Raw genomic sequence first — 20,934 nt, forward strand, 5'->3', positions numbered from 1 at the left:
ATTTTATTCAGACTGGAAGGTACAGTCTCTCAGGGTTACACTAGAGGAAGCAAAAACTGCACCATGCTGAAATGGCATCTGTGCGATTTTATTGAGTGGAGATGCTTGGCCTGAAATACTCTAACTGAATTTGGACAGTCTTCTGCTTTGACTATATATATATATATATATATATATCTTAAAAAACCCAACTTTTGCACAGTCTGTATGGAATCTGCACAAAGAAATACCTTGTCTCTCTTTGCTCCAGTTATCTGCTTTTGTATGTAAGCTGCTTCCGGTTCCAGTGTATCCACAGAGGTGCAATAATCAGACCAGCCATATAGCCAAAGGTAGCTCCGAGGGAACAGGAAATGGGCCATACCTGAGGGGAGACCACAAGGTAAAAGCAGACAATGAGGAAGATATCTGTGGTTTTTTGTACTTCATGAGCACAAAGTCTAGGTACTGAAAGACAGTGGTCTTATTCTACTTTAAAGCTTGACATGCTTTCCTAAAAATGCCAAAAGCGTAACAATCATCTTCATGAACACTAAATGCTGTTGTACAGTTTTTAATAATTATGCATTAAAATGTAAGCAAGCTTCTGGCTATTGCAGACTTTAGTTTGATAGTCCAAAAACTGTGTGAAAAAAAACCCTAAGAAGTATTTATATCCCCCAAAGCATTCAGCTGACCCTAACTTCCTACTCTGCTGCATACATTTGGATACCTACAGATTTCTAAGTAATTTTTCCTTTCAATCTCTCATGGRGTTTTGAAACTTTCAGGTGTGTATAGATGAACTAGTATTCAAATAAGGCCAGAGACTGAGATGGATAGATGTTTGTTGGCTTTTTTTATTGAAAAGTAGGTAAAAGGATAAAATCCCCTCTGGCTGAAGTAGGGAGGGAACATAAATTTGAAAACTGACTGAAATCTTGTACCCAGATCACTGAACTCATAGTAAGCCAGTTATGTCAAAGAGAGCTTTAATTATAAGCTTTATTTTCTCACATAAGAACAGGGAGCCAGCTCAATAGAGCCGACTTACTTGAACAAACCATCTTGTACTGAGCCAGAGTAGCAATGTAATTCTCCCCTGCCCTTTTTCTTAAAATTGGTATTGATTTGCAGGGAGGAGTGGCCAAACCAAGACTWAACCAGTCTGTCATCAGATGTAGCTTATATTACCAGTCCCCTGCATACTGCATTTGATGAAAGTCTCAGTAACTAAGTTAGTGRTTAAAATATTTGTTGTAGAATAAACAGAATTCCCATGCCACTTCAAAATTCTCCTTTAAATTTTTCTTTTTTTGCAAGGACAGTTTTGCAATTCCTGCTGTACAATACATATTCCTAAAGCATTTACAGACAGGACTCTTCCATTCTTTTATTTTTTTAAATTCAGGGGGATATTCCCCCCCTCTACAGTACTTGAGACTGAGAAATGCACTAGACAATAGAGAAAATATCCCAATCTCCAGCCTTCTTTTCTACTTCACTTTGACTTGCAATTCATATCAAATGAACTCTTAATGGTACTGGTTCCTCCTTTAATTCATTTTCCTAGCTCTGATTCTTCTCTTTACTTCATTATCACTTAAAAGAATATCTTTATTCACATCCTTTGATTATGGGACTTTTAACTATGAATAAGAGTAATGTATTTTGTCTTCTGCTCTTTCATCTTCAATCTCCTCAGCTGTTTCATCTTCACATTCCTTAGCATTTACAGCTTTATATGTTATTTGGAGGTCTTAAGGAGTGTAGCAAAGATGACTATTAAACAAGGTGCCTTAGGTACTCTTTATTGACCTTGTTTCATACTTTCATTTTCATACATTCTGTCTCTGCTGCTTATTTTTGTTGCTGTGTATTTCAGCAGTTGCCTCTCAAGCCAAAGATTTGCTTGTTTTCATTCATTAATTTGTATTGTGGATCATCTATAAAAAGCCTTGAGATGCTTTGGCATGGTAAGATACTACATATATTTCAAACTCACTTAAGTTTGTGGCCTTGGCTAAACTTACACTTCAGGTGGATTTCAACTTTTAAATGAAATGTAATTATTTCTAGCATTTTGCATATTACACACGTCTAAAGGACAAAAACAATAAAAAAGTCCCTGAAACTCTTCCATTCACTCAGTAACATTCAGCTGGAGCACAAGTTATACTTTCTTATCCACTGATGAAATCAAGTGTCACTCCACRAAACTATGGATACAGGCTTCTTAACTCGGAGGTGCTTTTACATCAAATTTGCTGAGTGATCAATGATCAATCCCTTCATTAAATTTTTACCTACATTAGGTGAATTTGTAGTTGCCTATTTGCTTTTCAGAAGTATAGGTAGGTCATGGACTCTGAAYTGATCATATTCCCAAAAGTAGAGTGAATATCCCTGATGACCCAATGACCCTGTATATTGTGCTATTTTGTGTAYAGTGGTTGATTATTGGTATGATTAAAAAGGTCTCTGATGATTTTTGTAGCCTCCTTCACCTGACTGAACTGYAACTTGGGACGTGGTTTTTCAATAGCTGTGTAATTTTTAATGTTAATTATTCCTCTGTATGTCTTCTAAAACATTCAATTTTTGCTTTGCTTTTTAAAAATCAGTGTTACCTTACAAAAGTTTCAGGTTCTGTTGCTACAGGTGAGTCTCTGACCTCTGAACACTCACAAAGAGCATGTGGCAAAGATAGGAACAAGTGGAAGAAACCATAAACACTCCCATCTCCCTGTCTATGAATAAGACAGAAAGAGACACCACCTCATGCTTCTAGTGACATGGAACAGAGGGGTACTAGGCCAGGCACTTTTTCTTCTTTTGCTGCTTGGACAGCCCAAAGCAGTTCTGAAGGCAGTCTGATTGGYGTTTTGAAAACTCCCTAAGCACAGCAGTTAAAAGCCTGGACTTAARAGCATTGCTGTCCTTGTGCCAGTTCCTCTAACCCTCAAGACAGGGCAAAACCCCCTAACAAACAGGTAACAATACCAGTTTGGCACCTTTTATTCTTGACCGGTGGCTTTTAGGCTACATATAGCCTGAGGCACCCATGGGTGTATCTAAAGCAGCAAGKTATCAAAGACAGATTAAGATACATCTCTTAAGCACATCAGCTGCACTAAAATAATAACACTTTCATATGCTTTTTGACTATGAAAATGGGTTGCTTCTTTCTGTGGAAGTGGGTTGCTGTATTTTGTACTAGCTGCTGGCCTCATTTTTCTGAGACCAAATTGCTTTCTTTTGGACTTTTTAAAATGACTTTGACTTACTCGATTGGCCTGYTTTTGCCCTGTCTTTCATGTTATCTCAAACTTGGTTTAGCGTCCTTGACTTGGTATGAACTGCCTGTAAGTGATAAAAATCTAAGCAGCAAATATCTGTCTGCCTGTTCCAAGAGATTCCATTCTGCTTGCTTGAATATGCAACTTACAATACACACCTCTCTCTCATCGCCTGAGAACTTTTCAGCTCAGTTCCTCTTACTTCATGTTCCCTTCTGCCTTGAGGAAGTTGACACATCCTACCCCAGCACTGATGACATGGCTGGGCTGGGTCAGCAGCAGGGGAATAAGATGTTAGGCCAATGGCCTAGCTGCATTTTTGCTGAAGGGAAAAAAGGCTGATGYGGAGAGAAAAGTGTGGGGAGTATAAGAGATAGAACAGAACATTTTTCATGAAATTGTCATGAACTGCCTKATCTGTCTCAGCAGCTGGGAAGCATCAGCTACCATTCTTACAGCCTAATATGAGAAGAATCAGTTTACATATCAAATGCATGATAAAAGAGTAATTTTAACTATSTGTAGGAACCTGAACAGCAGCTTGGAAAAAACAAATCTTAACAAGAACAAAATTAGCATTTAATGGGACAGAGCACGAGCCAGAATGATTCTGACTTCTGCTATTTGTTTAAATTTTCTTTTTGCCTTTTCATCTGGCAGCAGTGTTAGGACTTCTGTAGGCTAGCTAAATAGACACTGCAGAACTGCAAGGTTTTTAGTATATATTAGAACTCATTTTAAGAATAATGACTCAAAACAGGAATTGCTAACCTTTCAGGAGACAAATGTGCTAGTTTCCTCAGCGCTCTTTAGAACACCTAWGATTCTATGATGCGAGAATGCTTAGCATATTGCATGGAAAGCAGAGCATGCTGCAGGATCCCAGCAAGGTATCTAGCTCTGCTGGACTGTGCATGTAGCTAGTTAAACCAGAATTCTGACTGCATGACAGTTTTGTCACYTACTACAAGGTTGTAACTTGCATCCTATGCAACGGGGATTATATAGACATTGACAAGAACATAAAGGTCAGATTCCCATAGACCAGAGAAGCAACATGAAGGTTTTTAAGATATTATGAAGCAAGCAGCTGCCTGCTGGAACTCTCATTATACAAATGCAAATACAGTGGGGCAATCTACTGTACTTATTTTTMTTTTTAGTAAATTTAAGAGTGCTTTTCTCATATTCCTAAACACAGTATTTTGTATGCTTAGTGTTTCAAAAGACCCATTTCTGACTGTCAATTAGAAGGCTATGTAATAATTTTTGTTTCATTTTAAAACTGAATAAACGAGCACAATTATTTTCCCTCCCTGTTTCTAACAAGCCTTAAATTCCTGATTGTTTAGTTTGTACTGTCTTTAAAACTTCAGTACATGCCTTTAATCTATTTTGGTTGCATGCACATGTTAACTACAAGTGTCTTATCACACTGTACAGAATGTGTGTGTTGACAAGCACACACTTAGAAGAAAGTGTGAGGTTTTTTTCTGGCATTTGTAACTAGAAGTTGGTTTCATGGATTTGTGTTCTAAAGTTACAGCAAGCATAACTGCCTTTGATCTCATAAATAAGGTTTACACTGAGAAAACACATTATTAAATAAACAATGATAACCACACTAAAGTGGAACAAGCTCCTACCTCTGTTTAAAACAACTCCAACTGTGTATTATCCCTCTTTCTCACATTAAGCAATTCTTTTATAATAAAATTTTCATAGTAGGTACTAGATCCAAAAAGAAATACAAGAAGGAAACTCTCTGAACTGTGTTAAGAAGAAACAAAGTAGTGTGAAAGTTTATAGTCCTATTTCAACTTACTTGAGTAAGCACCAAGAACTGTACCCAAGATTCTCCAGATTATTTTTCAGGCTACAAATGTCTGAGACRTATCTAAGGCTAATATTTGCAGTCATATTGGCTAAACTACATAGCAGCCAGTCAACTCAGGTGAGTTATATCAGCACTACCTATTATGTTTGCAGTATTCACTATGAAGTAGGAATACAGCAATTTTACTTCTACCTAATGATAACACTGTAAGCAGAATATTGTTTCAAAGTCACTTTTTACCACTAGTAACAGGTACTGCAGATCAAAATTACGCTACAAAATACACCAAAATTGTATGGGTGGGCAGGCATATACAACAAACCCAGAGACATGTTTTAAAAGTGTGTTATCAAAACATGCAGTAAACCCAGGAACTCCACGRTGTGCAAAATCCAGTTGTTGTCAGTGGCAAATGCCATTTCTGGAATAACAGTTCCACCACATACAAAGTGTGTTGATAAAGTTGTGGTCTTTAACTATACCGTCTTGTTCTGCAACTAAATTACCTCAGGCTGAGTRGAGAAAGGATGCATCTAGTAACTCCTAAATCATGCCCTTCTGTTTCACTGATGGTGTCACTTCTCAGTGACMTGTGAAGCCAGGATCCTAATTACATGTGGTTATTAAAAGTACACCATCAACTTGAAAAAGGCAATCTGGAAAAAATAAGCAACTGTAACAAAGGAAGTTATTTACTATTTATTTGTAGAACTGTCCTAGTTAACTGTAACCTGTATATAACCATCATGCTTCCTTCAGAGGGCTATGGGCAACTGGAGATGGATGTACAACTCTTTAAATTGTCTAGCATAGCCTTGTTTAAATGATCACAATTAAGTGTTGCAAACAATTTTTAAAAGTGCTGAAAAATTAGATAGCAATCTCAAAACACTGGTAAAATTAATCTACCAGTCTAACTGAAACATGCCTGGCAGAACAAGTCTTGGAAAGTTTGTTGGTTTGGGTTTTTTTGTTTTTAATACAGAAATGTAACTATTGTAGCACCTAACCTGCATTCCTGTAAGACAATTATCTTTACCCTTATCTGAGGTTGAATTCTGCAGACCTACAACCAAGAAAAACAGACTAGGTGTCCCTTACCAACTGTTYTGCATAGTTAAAAAATTTTTGTTAAAGCTAGTAGAGGAGTAACATGGCATGTTTAAAAGTTTCTTTATAAACAACAACAGAATAATGAAAAACAATAAATCATCAGGACACAAAGTGACTTTCAGCAATATATTTTGTACTTCTAACAGAAATACTTTATATATTTTTCATTTCCATTCTCAAACATTATTCAGATAATGTTAAGTTTATTTCTGAAACAATATTCTGTTCCTGTTAAGTAATATTTACTTAGCATAAAAGTTGTATGCTTAAAAAATGCAATTAACATTATTATTTTTAAGGAYAGAGAGGCACACTAATCTGAATACCCCCTGTATACAATATTTTTCGAACGTAAACATGGCAAATAAAGTGAAGATTTTGTGAGACATCTGTATTTATCTTACTTCGTTGCATGTCACAAGAGGTATGTATAAAGAAGCAGTATGTTTCCTTTGGTTTGTAAATAACTCAGGATGAAGTAGCATTTGGGCTTTAACTATCAGCATATGAATTGGAACTCTTGTAATGAAATTCATCATCAGATTTACTCCACAGAACCCTGAAGCACTTCGAAGTAAAAACGTATTTTAGTGAAAGGTACAGAGGACACTGACATCTGATTTTCTGACTAGGTAAGATCCAGGTAAAGGAATGACTACCAGGTAATTTTTCAGTTCTTCTATTAACATTGCAGGAAAATATGCTAGTCCCAATGCAGACAGCCAAGGGCAGGAACACAGATTGGCAAAACGATGAAACCAATGTTTTTTTTTTTGAAGGACACAAAGCAGCAAACTGACAGCAGAACTGCCATAGGTATAAGYGTGACAATTCAGACAAGTATCTTACAGAATAGTGCAGACAGCTTTATTTAATCGTCTACTCGGATTCCAACATTCTCAGTACTCCCCTCAGTCTTGTTTGCTTCAGCTGAGTGACTACAGACCATTTTTATTTGAAGCCGTTTCTATGAATTAAACCAGACTTCACAAAAGCAGCTTTACGTTCTCCCCTGTCTGAATGATTTGTCAATTTAAAAGTTGACTGTAGACATTCTCAAACTGTCCAAGTTTGAAGTGTAGACCAGATTTGATCAAAAGCTAAAATCCTGATTAAGTGGAAAATATGCTCATTCAGGACACAGTGCTTAACTTTTTGCTTGAATACCACTTTTGTCTCGCCCAAGTAGTAAGATTTAAACCACATTTTCTGCTTTAAGGCAGAACCATTTCCACTACAGATTTTAAAAAAAATGTTTACAGCACAAAGGTTAAAATACAAAAAGGAAAACAATCATTAATGAAACCTCTTTTTAYCTCAAAAGCTGGTCTTGAGTTCAAAGACTAAGCTGTTTCACTTGAGTCCATTTTTGGACAGAAAAAGGGTAAATCCAAAATTGTAATCCTCAAGCTCTCTGTTTTTAGGCTAATACGAGAAACAGCTGATGTCAGAAGCATGGCAGCTTAATACTTTACTCATGCAGATGTCTAGAAGTAATTTGGTTTTGATTGGGTTCTGATTAGTTCTAAATCCACAGTAAGATCTACAATTTTTTTTTCAGATCTTGCCTGGGTTCCATACCCATGAACGATAAAAGCTACTAGACTGAAGGCAAACTTGAAGCCATCTTCATTATTTCAAATTTCTCCTCCAGCTTGTCTAAATTCTTCCTGTCCAAATCCTTAGAGCTCTATTTCAATATAAAATTTGCATGCCACAGACACTCACAAGTCTGTAACAGAGAAGCTGTTGAAACTGGAAGTCAAAATAATGCATTTTACTTCCTTACACCATAAGCACAGATGCTTCCAGTGAGTTTTTTTAAAAGTCTGGCATAACTTTGTAGGAACACTTTATCACTTAGTCCAATATACCTATACAGCTTCAGAGCAATTTTGTGTAGCGTGCATCTCCAGAAAATGAATATTTTTTACATTTGTACATACTAACCTGCCAAGGCCGATCCCAATCAAGAGGGATAGGAAATGCTCCAAACCAAGCTCCAAGTATACTGCACACAGTAGTAATCTGTAGACTGCTTTCCCAGATGGACATAGCTCTGTAAAACATGTTACAAGTTTTCAACAGCAGCAGAAGCTACCATGGCAGAACAAAAATCCCAAGATTTTTGAGGCTATGAACACATGTAAAAATTCATATATTTGATAAATACCATGCAGGTTTCTCCCAAAACATACAAACTATAAGTAAAATGTAAGCTGCATATTTTAGCTATAATTACAATCTTTTCACACCACACTTTCAGATCTTTTTYTTTCTTGAGATGTTGACTGCAAAAGCCTATTTATTTTACCTRGAAATACTCCTATTGAGCTTGAAACACTGCTAGACTGAGCATATAAATCTATCTCAATGGTAACTGTGTGCATTGCAGGGAGAGGTGGACATGAAAGGGTACTGTGGGATTGTACAGAAAAGCACAAGCGGAGTCACAAAGGACTCTGTGGTGTAGGCACTTTTRATGACTACAACAATTTGAAATTTAAAATGTAAGACACTATGAGAATATTTCAAAACAATTCCATCAACCAAAAAGAAACATTGCAAGTTGGTGTAAGTACACATTGTATAAGTTCAAGTATGCTGGCTGAAGCATTAATTTTTCCCACACTTAAGAACACTTGCACTGCTAGTCATGGCAAATACTGTCTGTAAGAGATGTTAAATTACTCTCAGTTTATAGCCTTCTATCACTACTGACTTTATAAGGTTTAGAAAAGCAGGATTTCTGTTATTAGATGAACACTTACTATCATCAATGTACCAACTGATTGCACTACTTTGCTCAGGCCATGAACATTTGGGTACTTGGTACCAACTAAGAACCAAGAGCCACAGMAGTTCAGAACACAGTAGGGCACAGATCCAAGACAGGAGAACCAGGYTGGAAACCCTGCTCCAAATCAGTACAGCAGGAGATCTGAGTTTTAAGTTTGCTACATCTCAGATTATAAACACACAGCTAGCTTCAGCTAACAGACAAAAAAGTATGTGCATTTTTATGGCTCAAAAATTAGATGCATAGTAAACTCTGAACTTTTTAAGTGCTGTTTAGGTTGCATGACATGAACACTTGGTTTTGAGGAGTCTAAAATGTCTGACTTCACTTCTGAGCACATACTGCTGAATTGGTTATTGACCAAACAGCTCATAAGTTTAAAGCAAACATTTTTCAATGTTTGCAAAAAAAGTTCTTGCAGACTACAGTACTGACAGTGCAAGGCTGACATTTTGAGCAGAACTGTTTCTTCTACAATAACACAATCTCTTTAACTTAGAATTCTCCAGTTCACAATAGTACCAGTTTGTGATTTTTTTCTTGGAAAGTCCTGATGTAAATGCAAAAGTGTTTAGGAGTCTGCACACAGAAAATTCTTGTGAATTATTTTTTCTTTTATTCTATTTCTATTTTTTTATTTTATTTCTATTATTTTTATTTCTTGTGAATATTAGAAGCTGAATAATTGAGCAGAGAGCTGTTAGGCAGAACAAGGAAGAGAACATTCACTACAGCCTTAAAGCAGTGAAAGAGACAACAGAATGCACCAAGGACTGAYTGAGGTACAGTTATACCTCATAAGTCATCTTCTGTCTGTAGCAGATTCACCAGAGACTGCTGTACCATATGGAGATATCAGACTGAGTCCAAAAGCAAAACAACAGAATTAGCAAGGCACAGTGCCCAAGTGAAAAACAGCCATTGGCAGTTTGGCAACTATTTCAGCTGCTAATTGAACCACTCTGCAGCATAGACTGGCTACTCAAAGACAACTTGACTTGTCCTCCAGCATTATCCTGAAGGAGCAGTGTTTCAATTAGTCACTTTTCTTCATGGAATGACTCCTATTGGAATTTTAATAGGTATTCTTTAAACCCCCATACAAACTTCTCATTTGCATTTTCCAGGTTTCTTTTAAACTAAGATAATTCCACAGACAAAACTAGCAATGTTTAAAATAGTAAATGAACACCAGTGGCAGAAGGTCTTTTGAAGCCTAAAACAATTATTAAAACCCTTTAAAAATAATACAATGCATTCAGTTCAGTATTAAATAAGGTTTGAATTAAGAGGTTAGCTGACATAAAATAATCTACTCCTTCCTAGATAAGATTTGAAATTCTTGGCTGCAGCAGGACTAAATGCTAAGCAGCCCTTGATGTGTGAAGATGCCTGCATTTACAAGGGACATTTCAAGTCTCTAAGGGTATGTAGTTCATAAACAAAGAGATAAAACAGGCATAATGAAAACTGGAAGGAGCCCTAATGTCATGCTTTTATACTATTTTTGGCACTATCCAAATAAAATCTGTTTTCTACCCTGGTGACACCTTATAATTGCCATTACACCAGAAAATTCAACATAATTTCTCAGAGCAATGATTTGAAATAAAGAGTCTCCAAAAGGAGGGAAAAAAAAGTTAAAAAAAATCAGCAATTGAGAACTGATTTCTTAAGAGTCTTTTATGCAGGAGGCTATTTCAGCTATGTTACACTAACAGCCACGTGCTTCCACTAATGCTGATAACCCTTTCTATAGTTTTTACTCCCCTCTAACTGCTCACAGATGCACATGACAGCATATGATCAAGGTCATGACACTGACTTCAGTCACAACTCTAGATRTCAGAGTAACAAGTCCAGAGACGCTGGTTCCATGGGCCCACCCCTTTCCAAATGCAGAATTAATRAAAAGAGCCCTATTTACAGCCTGCTAAGAATGGAAGGGTTTGTGATGTAGAATACATGCATTTACTTTTCTCATGCATTCTATGTGCACAGAGGCTTAAGGTTACTTAAGTCTAAACTGCACTCAGGTACTTTTAGAACACATTCCTCTTTTATACTAGGCTACACGCCTAATCAGAATTTCAAGCTTACTGTTCCAGTGCAATTCAATTCCCTTAAGTCTACTTTCAAGGCAAGCAGCTCTGTTATTTTATCTGCTCATCCTTTTCTTCCATTTAATCAGTCCCACCTCATACCACATGGTAAAGTTGGAGACAACCTTTTAATACACCCTGTCTACACTTATTTCATGCTCAGACCTAAAATGCTCCAATTTCATGAGATCAAATGAAAAAACAMAGGATTATTTTTAAATTAGCAGCTTGCTACAATCCATAAAATATTTGCTGCATGATTTCCTTTTAGTCTATTTTCATTCAAAGTAAACAAACATTAATAATAGATACGTTACTCAGATAATGTCACATAGCTGACTAGTAAGAAGTACATATAAGTCCTCATAGCAAAAGTATCAAAACAAGACAACTGTTTCCTATGCAATAMTTGTGCTAAAATAGCATTCAGTCTAGATCAAAAGATCTAGACTGGGAAAGAAAGAAATTGACAGGCATTCAAAAATCTACCTGGCACGAAGACAGACTGATATCGTCCAACATCTGTWACTTCAATTCAGCTATTATTTCCAGTTGCAAAACCTCCACAGATGRCTAAGTGAATCAGCAATGATTTATATTGGCTAACAACTCCTTGCTTTTATTACAATCTATTGAACCCTTCCACTGAAAAACCCCAAGAGTAAATGGCTTGAATAAGGACTCAAGGTATTTTTCAGTAAGTTGAGAACTGAGATAAMCCAAAATTCAATACCTGAAACTAGTATTAAAGACTAGACTTGTCCTTCTCTACAGGAGTGCAAAGCAAAAATAATTCCTCAGGTCAGCAGCATAATACTTTTMACTTCTTTTGAGATGAGACTACACCCTTACAAACTATTAAAAGGGTGTGAATACTAAAATCTTATTCAATCTCAAGCATATGTGAAGCCTCTTTATGTTTCAGTGTCCCAGTCTTTCGACAATGCAATTATTTATGGTATGAAAAAAGGCAGAAGAAATGGAAATCTTCTGAAAAATACATTATTCGTGATACATGCTAATGCCATGGCTGTCACAGGAGGTGAAAATGCAGTTAAAAGGCTCGTTTTACTTTAAAGGTACTCTTGAAAAAATTAATGCTTGAAAACTCTGACACTGAAAACAACTTCCTTTGAAACTGGAAAAAGAACATGGGKTAAGATTACATACTTAAGAACACARTAAGCTATGWRTAATTTTCAATATTATATTYAAGYTTAAAACAGTGCTTGTTTTGGCKTCCTGTTCCTKCTTTAAAAGTTGWATCCAAAAGTAGTACTTTTGGATCACATTCATGATTCTCCATGCACAGCTCAGGGTCAGGGCTACTCTTTATTTGACAACCATCATATGGAACTGTACAATGTTTTTACTCCAGCACAGTTTGGAAACTTTACTTCCTACAAACACGTATAAAGTGAGATTTAGCATCTGGACACCAAAAATTCCAGTCAATATCTTCAAATAAATCTTTCTTTGTAAAAAAAGATTTCACATGTCTGTAATCAGAAACACAAAAAACTACTCATCATTCAGGAAGTTTCCTTTTCATTACAAAAAAAATTATTATATATTGTTGACATCAATTSTGCCCATTTCTATTCAGGGAATATCAGAAACTTTTGATTAGAACTTACCCATTTTTACTAAATACCCGTATCCACGCTTGTACGTTTGGTCCCAGCAAACACAAGCACTGTAAAGTAGTAAAYGTAGAGAGAAGAACTGCAAACAAAAATGTCTCAGTCACTGACCTACAAAAAAAAAGAATATTACATTTTCTAAGAGTTCCAAGACTTAGGAAGAAGAAGACCCCTCTAAGAAAACTTCTGAAAGTATGTGTGCCTTCTTAAATGTCATGTAGAGAACAAAACATTTTCTTCTTACTCTGCAGAATAGCAAAAGAAGCTAGAAAGAGTTCTGCTGTTATCTCAAGTGAAATGTAATTTTTTGAAATCCCCAATAATCCCTGTAACATTTCTAAAAAACATTTTAAGCAATCAGGTTGTTTCATACATATTTTTTTAAACTTTCATAAAAATTAAAACACTGACATCAAAAGGATGAAAGATATGCAAGCTGTGTGGTTTAGAATCTTATGGGGAAAATGACTAAATGAAACTTTAAAAATGTTTGTGCCTGTATGTTTAACATCAATATTAAAGTAAAAGAAGTTGTTTGTAACTGTCTCACGATTTTTATTTACAGAAATCTTGTKTAAGAACTGGCTTCCAAAAAAAACCTGGACAAGAAAACAAAAAAAACCCAACAAGAGAAAGCTAAAACAGCCATTCCTCTTCCCCCAGCTAGGAGCTCATCCCTTAAATTCCARTGTACCAGAAAATACACAAGATCTTACACCAACATTTGCAAGGAGAGCTGCCCCTTAGAATGTTTAGAGAAAGAGAGGGTCTTTTGACTTACTCTATGAGAGGTGCTCCATAAAGAACAATAATCGCATGAAATAGTATGCAAGACATGAAAAAGTATATACAGCATTTTAGAAATCTGGATATCTAAAAAAGAGCAATGAAATATCAGAATAATGTTTCAAAACAACACAAGTAACCTACACAGTCTATATCTTATCAACAGCATTGTACTCTAACTACTTTTTTCATTTCAGCTACAGCACAATATAATAGCATGGCACATTTCAAAACAGTTTTCTATTTATCAATACTTTAAATAATTAATTTTGAAAGATCACACTCCATCTAAACTTTTTTCATGCATCCCATTAAACAGGGCAAACATACAAAAAATATAACCAGAAATGACAAGACAAACAGAAGTAATTTTATTGGATATTTTTACATTTCTGTTTTACATCTGTCATGTCCATTCATTAAAAGGCAACTCTCACAAAAGGTGAAAAAAATATTTAAAAGCAAGAAAACATACAATATAAAAAAATCTGCAACACAGAGAATCAAAATTACATTAACTAAAACATTTCGAAGTTGGTATTGTAAATTCTGAACACATTTGAGAAATATCCGTAACTTTCTATATGTCTGCAAAACACAATTTTCTATGAACTTAACAGTTTCTGGGTACTCACTATATCATGTAGAAGCAAACACACTCGATAAACAGTTCTGCTTAGGTCTGCTCTGATCAGGTCAGCAATGCAAATCCATAACTTCCCTTGAACCCTTATTTTTCTATATTTATTCCTTATGCTAGGCTGGGATGAAATCTCACCTAGAACATGAAGTGTGCTTCATTTTTAAATCGCAGATGGTTAAAAAACTTATTTTCCATCATGGCTTTGTGCATTTCACATCCTCCTCAGTCAGTAAAACTAGACAGAAGCTTTGCAAAGCTTCTGCTCTCAGGGATACAAAGATACTGCWCTCAGGGATGATCGCTTAAATGCTTAAGAACCACTTGGAGCACTACATCTTGTCTGACTCAGCAAGTCAGGAGTGCAAGACTATCCACCTGACTTCAAAACTCTGGGGTGTTCCCCCACTGCTGGGCAAGTTGTGTGCTGCTCCAAAATCACTCTGATCWAAAGTACTTCATTGGGATTCATACCTTTAATGATCCCTACGCAAACTGTAACTACAAAAAGTTTCTCCCAACTTTAGATTCTCCTCTATGCAAATTTCATCATACAAGGAAATGTAGCCATTCTAATACTTTTCTAATTTTTTTAATTCTTTAAATGTAAGTCTCTCTCTTATGTCTCAGATTCAAAAAAAATATTTCTTTTCCTTTAAAGTTATTACAAACTTACAACTATACAAGACAAACGTGTGATGAGGTTTCTTCTTGGCATATCCACTTATCAGGAAAATGAATTAGACCTGGACTACAAAACGAGTTCTGTGCCATATAATTTTGTCAGTTTTTGCCATCATGCAAATTCTTGGCATAGAAACAATATTGCATTGACAAGAAAAATGAAGGCATAGAACCAYTCACCTGAACAGGTTATTTACAGGYMGAGGAAGTTTAACAGCACTACAATACCAAAAAAATTGTTTCAAAAGGTGCTTCACTCAGCTGACTCATGGAAAATGAGAATTCACCACCAAAAATTGCCTTCTTTCTCATYTGACTATTTCAGAGAATTTGCTTCCCCCTCCGTATTGTCTGGTAGCAATTTAAGAATTAAAAAAAATCTTACCTTGTGAGCAAAGGAACTTCTCTTAGWAGACTGACTCGGTTTAAGGACTAAGTGCAAGATTATATTAAGGGTAGCAACACAAACAGAACAAACACACAGCCAGGTGAGGTGCGTCCCCAGAACGCTGAATCCGTCCAGGAAGAAAGYCGGGACAAGGGCGGTGAGGATGATGGACAGGGCGCAGAGCAGGTTGGCAGCCAGGAGCCTCCTGATCTCCGCCTCTCTCATGGTGCCCGGGCCAGCGGCACCTGCAAGACACCGAGCGCCGCCCCGTCACCCACGCGCGGCAGCACAGCATCTTCCCCAGCCGCGACGCGCAGGGCAGAGCTCTGAGCCCAGAGCTGAAAGCGAAAGTGAGGATTTTTGGGGCAGGAAAATAGAATTCGTTTGAAAGAACAAACCCGGCGCGGGCCGCAGGGGCCGCTCGCGCATCTTACCACGGAGCGCGCGGCGCCGCCCGGCAGCGGAAGGGGGCGGGGCCCGGCTGAGGGCACTTCCGGGGCGGTGCCGGAAGCGGCGGTGGAGGGGACGCCATGGTGTGCGACAAGTGTGAGTACGGGGGTACAGGGGGCTGTGGCCGACCCGCCGGGCCCGGCCCTGTCCAGCCTTGTCCGCGGGGGTCCCGGGCTGCCCCGAGCTGAGCGGCTGCCGCGGATCCCGGGCTGCTCAGGGCGGGCCGCGGGTGGCGGTTCCCGGAAGGGCCTTGTGTGAGCTGTCATTGTCCCCTGAGCATYGCCTGTGGAGCGTATGGATGCGCATAGTTTAAATTATTCTGTCCTATATCAGCAATAGCGTGGGCAGCATGACGAGGGAGGTGATCTTGCCCCTGAACTCGGCTCTGGTGGGGCCGCGTCTCGAGTGCTGTGTTCAGTTCTCGGCCCCTCACTRCACGAAAGACACTGAGGTGCTAGAGGAGATCCAGAGAAGGGCAGCGAAACTAGGGAAGCCTCTGGAGCACAAGGTGTGATGAGGAGCCGCCGAGGGTGCTGGGGTTGTTTAGTCTGGAGAGGAGGAGGCTCAGGGATGGCCTAATTTCCCTACAACTCCGCGAAARGAGGCTGTAGCCAGGCGAGGGTCAGTCTCTTCTCCCAGGCAACAAGTGGCAGGACCAGAGGACATAGTTTTAAGCTGGGCAGGGAATGTTCACGTTGGACATTTGGAAGAATTTAGGATTTCTTTCTAGACAGGGTGATTAGACATTGGAATGGGCTGCCTGGGGAGGTGGTGGAGTCACCATCCCTGGAGGTGTTTAAGGGAAGCCGGGATGTGGCACTCAGTGCCATGGTCAGTTACATGGTGGTGATCACGGGTTGGACTCGATGATCTCAGCGGTCTTTTCCAACCTCATTGACTCAGTGCTTCTGAATTTTTTTCCTTTGTAATGTTTCCTTATGTAGGTGAGAAGAAACTTGGAACAGTGATCACTCCCGATACATGGAAAGATGGTGCAAGAAACACTACAGGTAACCTCAGAAGGTTTAAAAACTTGGTTTTGCCATTGGGCACCTGAGCTATGTTACCATCTTAAGACCAAAACTTTACATTACTAATCAGGTTTAATATTAATTCRTGTAGTTTTCCTCCCATGCTGATTTAATACATTAGGAATTTATTTGCCCAGAACTCCTCAGTATTGAACTTGTCTGTTTTGGTGGGGTTTTTCTTACCCTTTCTGTATGGAAGGACAATACACAGAATATTTAAATGGAGTATGAAGTGTTCTGTTGTCTTATCCTCTAGTGCTATGATTTATGTTTGATCTCTCTTTGTGACTTTATTTGCATATATGTTAAAGTTCTAAACTAAACTTTTTAAAGTATGCTTGGAACAGGGAAATTTATTTGGTTATGGATTTTCTTTTTGTAGAAAGTGGCGGTCGCAAATTAAATGAAAACAAGGCATTGACCTCAAAGAAGGCAAGGTTAGTATTTAATATTAATTCTGGCTATAAATATCAGGTAGCAGACTAGCTGAGGCCTGTTTCCTGCATACCTAGGCAACAACTCAAAACTTGTCCAAAATACACTTAATAAATAATAATTGTGGGGATTATGGTTAATTGATTAGTCAGTAAAAATGCATCCATACATATTTCATGGGTGCCTTCTGCTCAGTCATGGAATGTGGGCAAATATTTTTTTGCAATTCTCACTGGAATTGCTAGGATTTGATGTTTCTATAGGAGAGAAACTGAGAATGTGTATTTTTTGTGCTAATATTGCCAGAATAATCTCTTGAGCATTTCCTTCATGTCTGAGGTACATTCTGTTGTCCCAGGGGGCAAGATGCTGCTGGAAGTTGTTTAAGGTCACAGTCATGTARTATCTTAATAAAAAAAATACATTTTAGTTCTGCTTTTGTGAAGTTTTTGTCTGTGATGGAAGACGTGTCTCTTAATGGGGAAAGTAGGAGCTTTTCTGCATACTTTGTGCAGCCTGTAAGAAATAAWTCTTGTATTTCTAGTTTTTTAATTACAGTTTTTGCTGGAGTTTCTGACTGTGCCCTCTGGCTTAGATTTTTTAGGACGAGGCAGAAGAAGTACTTTATTTCAAGGTGTGTAAATAAAATACTTTGTTTTTTCCCCAGGTTTGATCCTTATGGAAAGAACAAATTTGCAATATGTCGGATTTGTAAGAGTTCTGTCCATCAGCCAGGATCCCACTATTGTCAAGGATGTGCCTATAAAAAAGGTGAGTTTCACTGARTGCCAAAATACCCCTGTTTGGCTTGAAACCAGAGCGGAAGTAGAACACTTGAATTTGTAATTATGAAGAGAAGGCTAAGATGAGATTTAATTGCTATTTTCAACTACTGATAGGAAGGCACAGGGAACATGGAGTCAGATGCTTCTGAAGTGCACAGTAATAGAATAAGAAATAGTGTACACAGGTTAGAATATGGAAAATTCTAATTACATACAAGGAAAGCAATTTTAGAGTGTGGGAGTGATCAAATATTCTAATAACAGGTACCGTCAGAGGTTGTGGAATCTTTACAGGAGGTATTCAGAGCATGACTTGAAGAAGTCCTGAGCCAGCCTTACCCAAGTTGGTTATGTTTTGAGTGGAGCAGAACTAGAGATTGRTGGAGATTCTTTTAAACCTGTGTCGTTCTGTAATTCTGTTTCTTTTAAAATGTTTCTGGTGTCTGAACAGTAGATTTGGAAAAATAACTGAGCCTAATCTTGGCAATTCCATAGAGAACTGTCATCTAACAAGTTTGATTTTCCTTAATTTAAAAACCTCCAGATTTTGTAAAACTCAATGGCTTGTTGCAGACCTTTTTCTGCTCCCTTCTCTCCTCTCCTCCTTTTACAATAGCTGAATCTAAAATTCCTGAATGGGACAGAAGCATCATGAACTCAGTTATATGATTTAGTGCTAAGGAATCTTACAGCACATGAAGTGAACTGATTTCTAGATATACAGCTACAGCTAACCAGTAGTGAGTTTTGTTTATGAAATTAATCRTTCAAGAAATCTGTGCTATGTCACTGGATCAGTGGCTTAGCAGCTTGCTGCAGGAATGTTGCCTGCTAGGTGCTCACCAGATGGCTGCCTGAATCACATGTGGTAGAATTTCATTCTCTTTTAAATTTATGGCTGGCTTGGATGGGCTTCAGGATTGGATCTTTGTCTGCTTGTGTATCCTTCTAGGCTGAACTTACCTTCTTCATCAGATTAAATACTAAGTGCTTTAGGTTCTAGCTCTGACCATCAAAGATGTCATTGGGGCATGTTGCTTGAAGTAAATGCAGTCATATAGCYCTGTGCTTCAACTGTTGCATATCTCTGAGAGGCAATCTCAAGTTACTTACTCCTCAGTTTAGACCTGAAGTCAGTATTTAGTGGGCTGAATTTTGGTCTCCAAAGTAAAYCATGTGGCATGTTCCCTGTTGGTCTCATTCCTGCTGGACTGGTAGGTATGTGTCCAGTCATGATGTCAGTATATGAAAGCATATGATTAGGAGAGAGCAGGAGTAGATGGCACTTGACATTTTTTGTCTGCWGGTGAATGGTTGTGTAAAATGAGATGTAGTCTTACCAGATAAAAGGTTTAGCACCTTTCTGCTTTGGAGGGAGAGGGAAAGATTGAGACAATCCACCTCTCTGCCAAACTTGTGAACATTTTGCTGCTTTAGTCTTTTGACTTGAAACTCTTAGAGTTTAGGACAAAGTCCTTTGGGACATTGGTGTTCCCTTCAACTCTCAAGTGTTCTTGGTGGTCATTGTTTGTCACTCTTGCTCTATAAATATCTTAKTTCTATGAAAATGTATTCTGAACTTTCTCAATTCTCAACCTGYTAATGTCCCATTTAGCAGTCAGTTTGTTGGTGATTGTGTTTTCTTAGCCCTGCTGCTTTCTGTGCATGTTGGGACTCATTTGGCTACAGGACTTAAAACGGTTAACAGTACACCATTTTTACCTGTTTGTCAGATGTGAGCCTTTCCTGGGTYTCTTCAGGCATTCCAGCAAATTACAGACTTCAGGCAGTGTTGTGAATCATAATGCTCTCCAAATAGCTTRTTTTCTTAAGGGGAAGTATTACACATGCTGCAAATACTGATTTTATATTAGGAGTTATTACTTCTATGTTTGGAATATCTGTTGGGAAAATGCAGATAGAGGGCTAATGGGAGCTCGTTTGAACAATTTTTTGAAAAAGGTCCTTACAAAAACATAGCAACTGTGTTTTTGAAGAAAGATTTTAATGATTTAAAGTAATTTACAYACTTTTTGTGTGCTTATAGGCATCTGCTCAATGTGTGGCAAGAAGGTCTTGGATACGAAGAACTACAAGCAAACYTCTGTCTAATTGTATTGACTAGTCTTTTTATGAACTTTAGCCTCTGTGTCTTTGTACAGTAACTTTTCTCTAAAAYAATTTGTGAATATTACTTTCTAGAAGATAGTACATTTACTTGTAATGAAAGGTAAAGACAACCTGATTATTTGCCTAAAATGTACATAATATTGATTATTGTTGTTTTAGCACTAATATTAACTGGTATTTAAAGATAATAGTTTTCAGCAACTGATACAGTTCAAAGSGAATGAGAAGATCCTAGTGAATAGGTTGAGACTATGATACCATCATAATACAGATCTTTGAGATGAATACTTTTTTTTTGCCTGTCACAAGTCTTCTGCTTATCTCATGCTTGTGTTTTATAGATGTATAAAATATGAGTTTGCATCACCTCATAAAGTATCTTCATTTAGTTCTATGCCTTTAAGTATTTATAATTATTCTCATCTCAAACTRTTGTGTCCTTGCTCTTCAGATTTTAATGCAATTGTCCTGTTWTATTTTGTTTCTGCCTACAGTATGGTTGGTTAAATCACGAATTGTTAAGCTTCTGAAATCTAGTGTGTGCCCTGCCATTTCTTTCTTTGGCATTGTTGTGGTTTAGCCCCAGCCAGCAACCGAGCCCCATGGAGCTGCTCACTCACTTCCCYACCATCAGGACTGGGGAGAGAATCAGAAGGGTAAAACCTTGAAAACTAGTAGGATAAAGACAATTTATAAGGGGAAAGCAAAATAAAGAATTAATTCACTGCTTYCCCTGGGCAGGCAGGTGTTCAGCCATCTCCAGGAGAGCAGGACCCCATCACCCATTGCRGTTTCTTGGGCAGACAAACACCATCAGTCCAAATGTCCCCCC

The 20,934-nt window shown here is 37.7% G+C and overlaps 2 protein-coding genes across 4 annotated transcripts; one reads left to right on the plus strand and one right to left on the minus strand.

Moving 5' to 3' along the window:
* Positions 1 to 5: 5 nt before the first annotated feature.
* PIGF (phosphatidylinositol glycan anchor biosynthesis class F) lies at positions 6 to 15,752 on the minus strand. 3 transcript variants are annotated; one of them, XM_057374131.1, is made up of 6 exons: positions 15,706 to 15,752; positions 15,269 to 15,516; positions 13,555 to 13,646; positions 12,768 to 12,884; positions 8,179 to 8,287; positions 6 to 364 (listed from the first exon to the last, which is right to left on the minus strand). In XM_057374131.1, the coding sequence occupies exons 2-6, from the start codon at positions 15,494 to 15,496 to the stop codon at positions 251 to 253; spliced, it is 660 nt and encodes a 219-aa protein (XP_057230114.1). In that variant the 5' UTR covers positions 15,497 to 15,516; positions 15,706 to 15,752; the 3' UTR covers positions 6 to 250. The 3 variants fall into 3 exon arrangements, with proteins under 3 accessions (XP_057230114.1, XP_057230113.1, XP_057230115.1); XM_057374130.1 differs by having other exon boundaries at positions 15,670 to 15,738; XM_057374132.1 differs by lacking the exon at positions 6 to 364 and adding an exon at positions 3,988 to 7,462 and having other exon boundaries at positions 15,670 to 15,741.
* CRIPT (CXXC repeat containing interactor of PDZ3 domain) lies at positions 15,745 to 20,496 on the plus strand. Its single transcript, XM_057374137.1, has 5 exons — positions 15,745 to 15,817; positions 16,666 to 16,731; positions 17,135 to 17,189; positions 17,855 to 17,958; positions 20,020 to 20,496. The coding sequence occupies exons 1-5, from the start codon at positions 15,802 to 15,804 to the stop codon at positions 20,082 to 20,084; spliced, it is 306 nt and encodes a 101-aa protein (XP_057230120.1). The 5' UTR covers positions 15,745 to 15,801; the 3' UTR covers positions 20,085 to 20,496.
* Positions 20,497 to 20,934: the final 438 nt, after the last annotated feature.

Source organism: Malurus melanocephalus, unplaced genomic scaffold (genome assembly GCF_030028575.1).
Source record: "Malurus melanocephalus ecotype Western Australia unplaced genomic scaffold, MMel_1.1 scaffold_217, whole genome shotgun sequence".
NCBI lineage: Eukaryota > Metazoa > Chordata > Aves > Passeriformes > Maluridae > Malurus > Malurus melanocephalus.